The 12,168-nt window shown below is 29.1% G+C and overlaps 1 protein-coding gene across 2 annotated transcripts; it reads right to left on the bottom strand.

Annotated features, from left to right (window-relative positions):
- Nucleotides 1-1,833: 1,833 nt before the first annotated feature.
- On the bottom strand, nucleotides 1,834-6,314 carry LOC107920593 (calcium/calmodulin-regulated receptor-like kinase 1). 2 transcript variants are annotated; one of them, XM_016850379.2, is made up of 8 exons: nucleotides 6,143-6,314; nucleotides 5,028-5,394; nucleotides 4,329-4,482; nucleotides 3,615-3,741; nucleotides 3,075-3,160; nucleotides 2,868-2,939; nucleotides 2,489-2,692; nucleotides 1,834-2,411 (listed from the first exon to the last, which is right to left on the bottom strand). In XM_016850379.2, exons 2-8 carry the CDS (start codon nucleotides 5,339-5,341, stop codon nucleotides 2,076-2,078), a joined length of 1,293 nt encoding a protein of 430 aa, XP_016705868.1. In that variant the 5' UTR covers nucleotides 5,342-5,394; nucleotides 6,143-6,314; the 3' UTR covers nucleotides 1,834-2,075. The 2 variants fall into 2 exon arrangements, with proteins under 2 accessions (XP_016705868.1, XP_016705869.1); XM_016850380.2 differs by having other exon boundaries at nucleotides 5,504-6,150.
- Nucleotides 6,315-12,168: the final 5,854 nt, after the last annotated feature.

The raw sequence follows: 12,168 nt of genomic DNA on the forward strand, positions 1-12,168 counted from the left end.
ATGTCTCGAGACGTGGTTTATTTCCTCAAGACATAGGCACTAAGGTCTCGAGACTTCAAACTTCAAAGTTGAAATAGCAAAAATAGGGGAAGTATGTCTTGAAACATGGCATTACATGTTTATTATATGTGGGCCTATTTGAGTTCATTTAACACTTGTAATGACTTTTAATTGAAACATTTCGTTTATCTCATGTTTGAAGCAAAAGTTTATGCATTTATGATTGGTTTGAGTTGTTTCAGCAACAAATATGGCGTCTTGTGTCCGATTGACTTTCGAGTCAAATGTAGGGTGTTACATAAGCCATGTACGTAACATACTAAGTTTCAACCCATTATCTTGTGAGCACATGTTTTGATAATATCGAAGTACACGAGTCATACACACATAGTCGTCCACTTACTCAGGATTTAGATAAGTCACATAATGTATGAATTAATTCATAAAAGGATCTAGGATAAATAAAACTTGAGTCATATTTGATATATTGTCGGTCAAAACAATCATATCTATAACTTTATTTTTGGGAGTCAATATAACTCTGTTGTACACACGTTAGTGAAATAAACAGTAATATAAAATATTTATTTAAATCACAAGATCGAACTAGAACAATATATATATATATGAAAATCTGGAAAAACAAGAATTGGTAATCAAATGATTGAAATTTTGTACTCGTAGGTAGGTAGAAATCTGACTGGTAGTCAAGGCCCCAAACAGATAAGCTCTGTTGAGGAAAAATAAGATAACATATAGGACTAAAATAACCACAAACCCAAACATTTCACACCATGTAAGTGAGCTCCTAACCCCAGTAAGTTTGGATCTACACCTCCCTGCACACAAATAAGAGCATTAGTTTAGTCATTTAATAATTAATAAGTTGGTTTATATATATAAACATATTCCACACTTGATATCTAACCAATGTGGGACTAAGCTTTCCATTTTCGTCAACATAATTCACAAGTGGCTTACTTTGAGTATCAATTTCTCATTCATCACTCAACTATTTTGAGCATATGATATACCGTTGAAAAGGTCTCATGGGGTAGAATATAAAATCATAATTTTATGATTCAAATCTCAACCTTTACTAATCGAGAATATGCCTCAAAGCTTCCAAAAAATCTATTTTTTCAACAAACTCTAATAGCTAAGACAAATTATCTCCCCAATTGAACTTAAAGACCACATAATAGTTCTAACATGAGACATTTGTTCAATTGACCCATAGACTCTGCACAATTTAGTTTACTTACTAATATAATTTTATTTTTTGCATTACAATTTAACTATATAATGCAGCTTAATATTAGTCAAATTTTAGGTAACCAATTAATCAAAATTTGTTTAGTCATTTTAATTTAAATGCAAAAACCATTAAAAACAGTCTGAAAAAAATATAAAATAATCATATTTAAATATTTATTTATTCATAAACTATGCATAAATCCTAATAACTCGATATGATACTTATCAAGCGATATCCAGTGAATTGAAACAAATATATGTTGATGTGAATTATAAAATATGATGAGGATAATTAATTTTTACCGCTAAGTAGGTAGCTAGGTTTTCTTTTGGATCAAGCCTTGGGTTTATGGGCTGTATTTTGTTTTGGACTTTGGTGCATCCATAAGAGGAATTATCAATATTAAATTATATTTTACACATTCATATTCAATACTTCAATCATAATGTTAACATTGGTCATATTTCCTCTTTACACTTACCAAATGATTAATTGAGTATGTGAGGTATTAAATTGGGCTTTTAATTATATTAATATTAGTTTGAAATTTATATAATAATAAAAAATAAAAACACTTTTCAAAAGACATGATTTATAATTTCATTTCTAAGGTATCAGTATACAAAATTAAATCAGAAAAATGAAGGAAAAAACCTATATATGTTACACCAAATTACAAAACGATGGTTTTTTAACCCTAAACACAACTCAAATGCTATCATCAAACCTGGCGTCTGCTTTAGCTCCTTTACATCCGAATTATGTCACATGGCAAAAATCAAACCGTGACAATTTTTAACAATTTATGAAATGCTGACTACATTTCGAATGTGTCAGTTGCACTATCCATGGACTCGTCTCTCTGGTGTACGGTTATCGGAATCTTAGTTTCTCCTTGCTCTAGGTCAACCGGGACCTCACCTGCAGTGGCGACAGATAAAGACATCTGATGCTTCTTGATGTGTCTTGTTTTGAGGATTCGTGTTAGCACTTGCACAATGTCCCTCATCGAAGGCCGTTTTTTAGGAACACGGTTGACACATTTATATGCAAGAGCTGCTACTTCATTGAGCTTTTGCACGTCGAATTTCCCGTCCAATCGGGAATCCGCAATTTCCTCCCACCCATCTTTCTCTTCGGTACTCATAGCTGCCTGCTTGTCGTATCATTATTATATTCAGAACATAAAAGAATCAAGTTATACGAGAGAAAGTGAAAGAGAGATCTTACTAGCTCAACATATTCCATGAGACCCTGTAAAGGGTTTCTGCCAGCTATGAGTTCAAATAGCAATACCCCAAAGCTATAAACATCACTTTTCTTCGTAAAGGTCCTTGTTGATATATACTCTGGATCAAGATATCCGAAAGTTCCTCGTATGTTAGCTGCATGTTTGTCTACCATCTCTTCTCTTGAAAGCCCAAAATCAGCTACCTGCTTGAAATGACAGTCCCATAAGATTAAACCATATATATTTCGTTAATGTGCATAAATATAACAATATTTCAGAAACTAAAAGTTAGTTGTAACATCAAAGGTTTACCCAAGCAAAAACAAATAGATTTTCAACAGATTTCCATGAAATATATAACAAGCACGAAGAACATACCCTAGCTCTCATGGACTGGTCCAACAGGATATTGGATGACTTGATGTCGCGGTGTATTACAGGAGGAACTGCCTGAAAAAGAAATATGAATAAATTTATAAATGCATACGAAGTCGAGAAGCATAAAATGCATGCACATGAATCTGCAGATACATGCCTGCAAACACAGACAGGTCCATCTATAGTCTGAATAAGAAGAAATATTACCCCATCATGAAGATATTCCAAGCCCCTTGCTACATCTAAAGCGATATAAACCCTCAAATTCCAGCTCAGAGGTTCATGATTTTCACCTGCACAAAGACGGGAGGCTGTTTCTAATTGGGCACATGCTTGAATTATCAAAGTGCAGGCAACAAATTGATTGTTATGCATACTTGTTTTAACCATGTCACTTATTTGCATAATCTAAGCATGTAAAGCATTCGCAGTAATGACAGTGTACAACTAGCAAGGTTGGCCAGCTCATTAACACAGTTTTTAGCATTGGAATGATAATCAATGAATTGACGAACTAAACACAAAAAGATGAACTTTTGTTTTAGTAAAGTGGAGCACATAAATTCAACAGGAAGAAGAGCAGAAAATACAAGTGACAGAAAATATTGAATGCCAAAGATCCACAAAAACAAGGTTAACTGAGAGAAGAGCAAAATCAGCCTATACACAAGTCTATAATACAATATTTCAGTTCTGGTCATTCATAAAAAATATACTGATCTTCTATCGAAAATTGAGACAACTTACTGTACAAATGAGAAGCCAAGCTGCCTTTACTCATATATACATAGACAAGCATATGCTGACCCTTTTCTGCGCAATATCCAACCAAATTTACAAGGTTTCTATGATGCAACCTTCCTAACAACATAACCTGAAACGTTTTGAGGGTGAAACATTAAACGAGTTTGAAATTGCAGAAAAGTACAAAAAAGGGACAAAAAGCACACATACACACAGAAATGCCAGCAATAAAGGCACATTAAAAAGGGCAAAAAATAAGTTGGGTAAAGGGTTGTGCATGATTATAATTGACTAAGCAAGTTTTCCCTGGATTTCATGTGGTCAAAATTCAAATGCATTTGATGAGGATTTTTTCAATTCAATATGATGTTCCATGCATCACTGTTTCATTTACCTTATTCACCTAAAAGAAAAACCCTGTAACTATCATCAATCCCTAGTCTGCTTCTCTTCTGGTTTTTTTCTTATAGAAAGAATGGAAATAGATGTTAGTACTAATATTCTTCCTCAGATGGCGACTTGTATTTAGTTCATAAGAAACTAGAAAGCATGATGGGTGATGGTAACAACAAAAAGATGCTAAAGTGGAAGTATCTTGTAAAAGCCAATAATAATACTATTGTACAAATGCTTCTGCAATTTTTAATACAGAATAGATATATCTTGCCATTGAAAGATGCCAATGAGAGTGAAATATTAACTATTAACCATCGCTACCTCTGTCTGGAACTCTTTCTCCCCTTGCTTAGAATCAGTAGCAAGCACTTTTACAGCGACAGTCTCACCAGTTGACATCTGAGCTTTATAAACTGGACCAAAAGCTCCTTGTCCTATTAGTGTTGTAAAATTATAGGTTGCTTTTTGCAAATCTCTGTACGAGTAATGCCATCAACGGATTAGCAAAGAGAAAAGATCATGGAAAAATCAATTTTCAGATATTCAAGCCATAAACCATCCAACTCTGGGACTAGTTTGCTATAACATGAATAAAGGATTAGGTGCTCAAACATATTCTTAATTTCAAGCCATTAGAATGATTTTCGAGATACTAATTCTGTGATATTAAAAAGATATTGAAATGCGATAATCCAGTTATTGTCTCATCCAGAATGCCCTCATTTACTGAAAACAAACTACTTCACAGATTCCAGAGCTGGAGAACCTTGAAAAGTTCATATCATGATATCATATATAAAACTAAGCAATCAAATTAAGCAAATTAGATTCCATAGTGAAGTACAAAAATAATTTTCCATTGCCTATCATTAATCCTTCAAATGGAAAACAACATAATCCAATCACCAACTCAGCACTGTTGAATCATAATCACATATAAAAATAAAGAAAAATATTTGCAAATACCAATCAAAACAAACCATTGTGATGCATAATTCAAGAAGTTTTGAAGAAACATACTTGTACGAATATTCAAGTATTCCAGACGCAGAGACAACATTACTCCTTCTAAACCCTTCAATCCACACAGACATTCCATTTCTTCCAGATTTCACAGGTGAATCGGGACCGATAGTTGAATTGGATAATATAGTACAAGAATCAGCTCCATTAGCCCTTATAGGAATAGTTGAAGCTCTCCTGGAACTGCTGTTTCCTATCTGGGATCTCCTTCTATGATATCTAATACAAAACAATGCAGAAATAGCTAAAAGCACACCAATTACCACTCCTATAGAAATCCCAATAATCAAACCAGATGACTCCCCCCTCATCTCCACTTTCTCTTTTGTTATTTGCTATTCAGGCCTGGAATCCATTGAAACAACTGCAAATACAATTCTGGGGTCAAACTAAGCCACTTCTAAACCATCAACAATTTGACAAAAAAAAAAAAAACTGTAACACAATACTGAGTCAAAGAACGTTAATTTTACCGAATCTAGAAGGTCAAGTTTAGAACTTCAATGTCAGTTTTTGATATAGCAAATGAAATAAAAGTCAAAATTGAGATACATGAACAAATTTTCAGCCTTCTATCTGAATAGTCTTTTCCTAAAAGATTCACATATTGAAAAGAAAAAAGAAATTTTGACTAAAGCTTGTGAAGCACATATACTTGATCTGGTTAGCATCATTCAGAAACTTATTAATTATACGTTTATGAATAAAAAACTGAAACTTTCAGTTGATTATGGATTATGGGACAAGAATTACTAATTGATCTGTTTGGCTACAAAGAAAAAAAAAAGAAAAAGTTTACAAACTCCAAAAGAGATTCAAGAAAACGAAAAGCTTGAGTAAACCAACAAGTATCTCCACTTTCCTTTCAGATAACAGTTTCTTTTTCCCAAGCTTTCACACCAACCAAACAGACAGAGTACAAAGCAAGAAAAAAGAACGACCCAGAAAAGTTTTAACCCATGAAAAACATGAAACGTTGCCCAGATACGAAAAAGACCCAGAATTTGTTTCCGATGGAAAAGGTAAAATGAAATACATTGATGAAGAAATAAACCAAAAACATCAACTTTAAAGCGTATCTATATCAATATACAAAGAAAAAATAACCATACATCTCTTCAGTTACATGGTTTCTTTGGAGCAAGGAATAAAAGAGAAAAACAGCAATGAAAATGTGGCTAAGATTCTTTGAGTGGAATTTCAAAGAAAGAATCTGAGGTTTGAGGTTTGAGGTCTAGGAAGAGAGGTTTCTGAAAGTTGAAAAAAACATATATGGAATGGAATTATATACGGAGTGTATATTTTTATTTTATATATAGACATTAATACTCTTAATTGATTGGATAACAGTGATATACATACATTCATACTAGATAAAACTACTATAAATACCTTTTATTTTTTATTTTAAAAAATAAATTAATTAATTTTTACACGCAAACTGCAGTATGCCATATGTATCTCATGATAACATATAAATATCAATTTTTAACAATAAAATTTTTAATAAAAATAAATAATTTACTCTTTAATTTATCCTGCAGTAAATATTTATATATATATATATTTTCAATTACTTATATGCATATTTTTATTGATTTTTGTGAAAATAAAAATATTTATGTACACTCAAATAATATAATTTATTTTAATTAAGAAATAACATTATCGGAATTTTCATAATCAAATCGATATATGATTGACTCATAACACCAACTTAATTAGAGATATCTTATTGCATAAAACGTTTAAAATAAAGATGTAAAAGCAAAATAAAAATGTTTAAAAGATGGAAGCAAAGTATTAGATGTAACAAAAAGATAATATTAAGCTTAATGGTACAAACTTTAATCTAAATTATTTTAAAATTTAAATTCAGAAAGTAAATAATTTTGCCAAAAAAAAATGGAAGTAGATGTTGATTTATGAGAGTTGCTCATAAACTGATATGGGTTACCTCTCAACCTAACACACCTAAATTCTACTGAGACATGAAAATAATTAAATTGGTAATTTTATATAAAATGGAATTTTAGAAAATAATAATAAAAAATAGGTCAAGCTCACATCTACAGGTTCGGTTTTTATGTTATGATTATGATATTTGAGTTAAATTAAGGACGGAATTAGAAATTTTGTTTAAAGTAATGGAGATAAAATTTTAAAATGATTATTATTTAATGAGTCAAAATAAATTATTATGGCTAAGCTATAAGTATCAAAATATAAATAAACCATTAAATGCAGTTAAAGGAGATAAGAGTAAAAGGCAACATTCAGCTAAGAAAATAAATGTAGAAGGTGATTGCCATGATTGATTTAATTTAAATATGAATATACATCAACGATTTTTTTATTAAAATATTGAAGTGCCCAGCTATGACACATGACTTTGAGGGATCCACAATATTACTAAAACATGTATACATTTTTGCAACCATTTGCTTCATGTGATTGAAAACAATCAATTTCCATTTACTCATCAAGATTGTTTTTGTTAAATTGGTCTTGATTATATTTTTTACTTTTTTTTAACAGATTTGATGAAAACACCGTTAGAAAAGTTAACCGGATGATGTGGGATATTTTTAATGAGGTGTAAGCTATTACTTAAGTAACCCAATAAAAATAAAATAAATAAATCATACATGAAAATAAAAATTAACTTTTAAAACTTAATTATCTAAAAAAATGATTCAAAATGAATGTATACGTTTGTTTACTGAGAGGTTTCAAAAACATAATTAATAAATCAAACTGAAAATACTGAATGTATGCATTTATTTTGAAACCTTTTTTTAGATAATCAAATTTGTTTTCTTTAAATTAAGAGTTTTTTTTTAACTTCATAAATTATTTATTTATTTTATTATTTTCCACGTGTAATTATTTTATTGGGTTATCTAAGTAATAAATTATATCTCATTAAAAATATTCCACATATGAAATTTCACACCATCCCGTTAAATTTTGTAACGGTACTTTCATCAAATCTGTTAAAAAAAACAATTTGAAAAAAAAAGAATAAAGGTTGATGGTCAAAAAGACTCAAAAATACAATTAGGACTATTTTGATAAAACATGTAAACATTATTGGCCAAATTTGTCAATTGAGAAAAGCGAATTGAAAAGGGGGAAATCTTTGGAATAAATCCTTCCAGGTTACAAACTCCAACATAAATGATTAAAAACACATCTGATTTGTAAAAGAAAAAGGAATGGTCAAAAGAGGCAGCACAGATCTTAAAAAGTTGCTTTATTATTGTAGTAGCAACCCTAAACCTTTACCATTTATTTGTCTCCTCTTCATATCCCTAATTTTACCATACATGAGTTTGAATGCCTTTTTCATTTAGATCAATTACACCTAAGGTCACTCCACTATTAATAAATTTATACTTTGGTCATTCAAATTTAAAAAGTTACAAACTAATCACTAAATTATTTGAAAGTTGCGTTAGTCAGATGTGGGGACAAGTAAATTTACAATTTGATCACTCAATTTCAGAAAGTTACAAGTTTGTTACTAAACTATTAATAAGATTATAAGTTTACATTTTGATCACTCAATTTTTGTATCATTACTCTCTGACTCAATAATCCTGATAATATCAACAAAGGTAAATATATATATATATATGAAGATACCTGAACTTGTTAACTTATACTTACTTACACTTGGGAGATTTTGTGTGGAAGATTGAACTTGTTAACTTATACTTACTTACACTTAGGAGATATTGTCTGAAAGATGTGGTGCGGTGGTGTTAGTTAGCATTTGCCACTCAATCATCAACTAATCAAAAATCACCTCATTTCTCCCATGATCCTTTAACATTAAGTTAAACATGTGTTTGAAAACTGCATTTCTCTTATTTTGATGCTTAATTTTAACTACTCTTAATTAAATGATGTACTTACCAATCCAAAAATAGATACTACTTACAAATATTACACCAATCAAACAAGAAATTCATCATTCATAACTATGATTATCACCATTTCTCTCTATCTTTTCAAAATAATATAAAAATTCCATCCTAATTTTATGATTTTCCTTTAATAAAAACTTTTTGCTATCTAATTTGGAGGCAAAATCATGAAAGCCCTCTAATCTTGGTTGCAAAATTATGATAGATTGTCTACGGACCATATGTCTTAAACAATTAAAATAGGGTAAACTACACTGTAGGTAACCCAACTATGGGTTAATTGGTCATTCAATTAATCGATAATATTTTTTTGTTCTATTTCCGTTAATTGCATTAATGAGAGGGTGACCTCGCAGTTGAAAAATTGGTATAATAACAAATTTAGTCATCAACTTTTATATATTATATTAATTTAGTCATAATTTTTAAAAAATTAAACCTCAAAATTTACTAAAGGGAAGATTTTTTTATTTAATATTAATATTAAATTTCTTTTTTGAAAATATTTGTGTATTTTTATATATTTATTTAAATTTTTTAGAATTAGGATCAAATTGAGACCATGTATAAATTTTGAGGGTTAATTTTTTTAAAATTATGATTAAATCAATATAATATGTAAAAGTTGATGGTTAAATTTATTATTATACCGATTTTTTTAACTATCACGTTTCTCTCATGTTAGACATTTAATGGCAATTAACGAAAATGGACAAAAAAATAATTTATTTTAGTTGAATGACCAATTTTAAAAGTTCATAATTGGGTGATAAAAAAAATGACGTATAGTATAATTTAATATTAAAATAATTGTTCAATTTTTAGAATAATTTCTCCCCCAACCATATGACAGTCGTAAAAAATTATAAATATTAAATTTCCCTTTTTTTCTTTTTTCCTTTTAAGGTTCCAAGTCGTATGAGTGGATCACCAATAAAGTGTCACTCTCTTAGCATGATGTTCAATTCCATTCTTTGTTTCCAATTGATTGCTCTCACGTTACTTAGAGGCCATGATTTCATGTATCCATATTGTATTTTTGTATTATAATTATATTTAATAACATTTTGTGATGTTAATAATTTTTATTTTATTAATTTAAAAAAAATTCATATATCCATTATATTTTTATACTATTTAATGTTTTAAATTTTTTTATATTAAATTGTAATAATATATTACCATTTTCTTGTTTGTGATGATTATTGGGAGCATGAGTGAAGCAAAGCCATGGTTTTGGCCACTTAAGGGTTGGGTCCAAGGATAGCATGTGATTTGCACATATGGGTGCATGTGCATTTGTTCTTCTAAAAGAAATAAATAGTAAGGTATTTTGATTTCTAGCTCAATTTGAGGGAGCATAATCTTCTAATATGCATGCTGCTTGTGCTATATCCATCTAAAATGAAGGGATAAAAACAAAATTGTAGGCTCCTAATTACTCCTTTAACCCGATGCACAACATTCAAAACCAGAAGTTTTGGATATAGGGTTAGCCCAATATTGGTTTTTATATGGGCTTGCCTTCCTTTGAAAAGGGTAATGCCTGTACTTGTTTTTCAGTTTTAAGCCTTCAATTGGTAAGCTGGTATAATTAATATTCCACGTAATCACTTATTTTATCCTTTTAACTTTATAAAATATATATATATCGTAGTTATATATTTATTTTTGAGGTAAATAAACCATACAAGTTTAAGGACTAAAAGAGACAAAAAAAAATTAAATGAAAGACTAAAATAATTTCTTCTTTTTTTTTTATGTAAAGTTAGAGGGCCAAAAATTCATTATGACTTAATGTTTTGGGTTCCATGCCCATGTAAGATGAGATAGAAATGGTAATGGTGGATTGATTTAAATTTTGTTAAGGTACTTATTATTGAAATTTATTGGTTCTTATGTCACAGGATTAAAATTTTAGTTTCGTAAACCGTGCAATTTTAGGTAATTTTTTTGTTCCGAATTTGTCTAAGTTAACCTAACAATTGAAAAAGTGAAAATTCTCTCAGAAACTCTTTAAGGCATTGAAACAAAACAGAAGCAAACTCGAAACGAAAGAGCAACGAAGAATAGAGAAGCAAAAAAATATCGCACACCAAGTGTTTGAGTAAATACTCTTAAATATATTCACAACTATGAATGAAACTATTACAAATGAGGATAAGACCTCTATTTATAGTTAAGCTCCCCAAAACCAACAGAACAGATTGAGTTATATCAACGATCAAGATTAGAGCCTATTTACAATTGAGAGCCTAAGGGATTTAAATTATATACAATCTTATCCTTTTAGGACTTACATTATTTACCCTGGTAACTCTAGTTTTATTGGAGTGTTTTATTGAACCACCAATGCTTCAAGTAGATGAGTTTTTTCATATATTTCATGAGTTAGGCCAGTTCAAACAAGTTAAATGAGCCCCATTTCATCAATTAACCTCTATAAAATACTCTTTACGCAATTATTACATGTTTTAATCTGCTATCTATAACACTTACACTTTGATTGTAATTTTTATAAAAAGTTAGATAAAATCATCATTTTATTTCAAAAATCTCCTCTCTTTTTTGTTGTCACTTTTTTTTTGAAAATAACTTCTTTTAAGATCTAATTTAATTAAATATTCATTATCTTCATATTTTTAAATATTTCAAAATCAGATTTATAATTTTAATTTTAAATTTATTATGTACATCTATATTTATAGATAAATAAATCTCGCCTTCACATTAAAATATATATTTTATAGTTAATTCACATTAAATCATTTAAAAATTGGGACAAATTTCAAAATTATACATGAATTTTGGTTTAATATATAATGTGATACATAAACTTTGATTTGGTGTAATTATATATATGAAATTTTAATTGAGGTTCAATTATATACTTGAAACTTTCATTTTGATTCAATTATGCACATTTTAAAGAAATAAATACATCATATTGTTTTTATGTTGGACAAATATAATTATTTTTTATGTAATATATAAACATAAAATGATATATCAAAAAACATGTTAATCAATTATGAGAATTGGGTCAAATATAAATTTATGTATAAAATTGTACAAAATCAAAATTTATATATAAAATTACACATTAGACCAAAGTTCATGTATAGTTTTGAGATTTGTCCTTTAAAATTTTTAATCTAGTATATACAATTTAGCATTTAAAAAAACCTTTTGGTTTATATCAGGAA

The sequence above is a fragment of the Gossypium hirsutum genome, chromosome D13 (assembly GCF_007990345.1).
Source record: "Gossypium hirsutum isolate 1008001.06 chromosome D13, Gossypium_hirsutum_v2.1, whole genome shotgun sequence".
NCBI classification, from domain to species: domain Eukaryota; kingdom Viridiplantae; phylum Streptophyta; class Magnoliopsida; order Malvales; family Malvaceae; genus Gossypium; species Gossypium hirsutum.

Bases quoted from the DNA above. Each gene is read 5' to 3' on its own strand.
- LOC107920593 (XM_016850379.2), bottom strand. From the start codon at position 5,341: ATGAGGGGGGAGTCATCTGGTTTGATTATTGGGATTTCTATAGGAGTG. The intron at 4,483-5,027 runs GTATGTTTCTTC...TTACTCGTACAG, and splicing joins ATACTTGAATATTCGTACAA to AGATTTGCAAAAAGCAACCT. The intron at 3,742-4,328 runs GTAGCGATGGTT...AAAACGTTTCAG, and splicing joins AGAAAGAGTTCCAGACAGAG to GTTATGTTGTTAGGAAGGTT.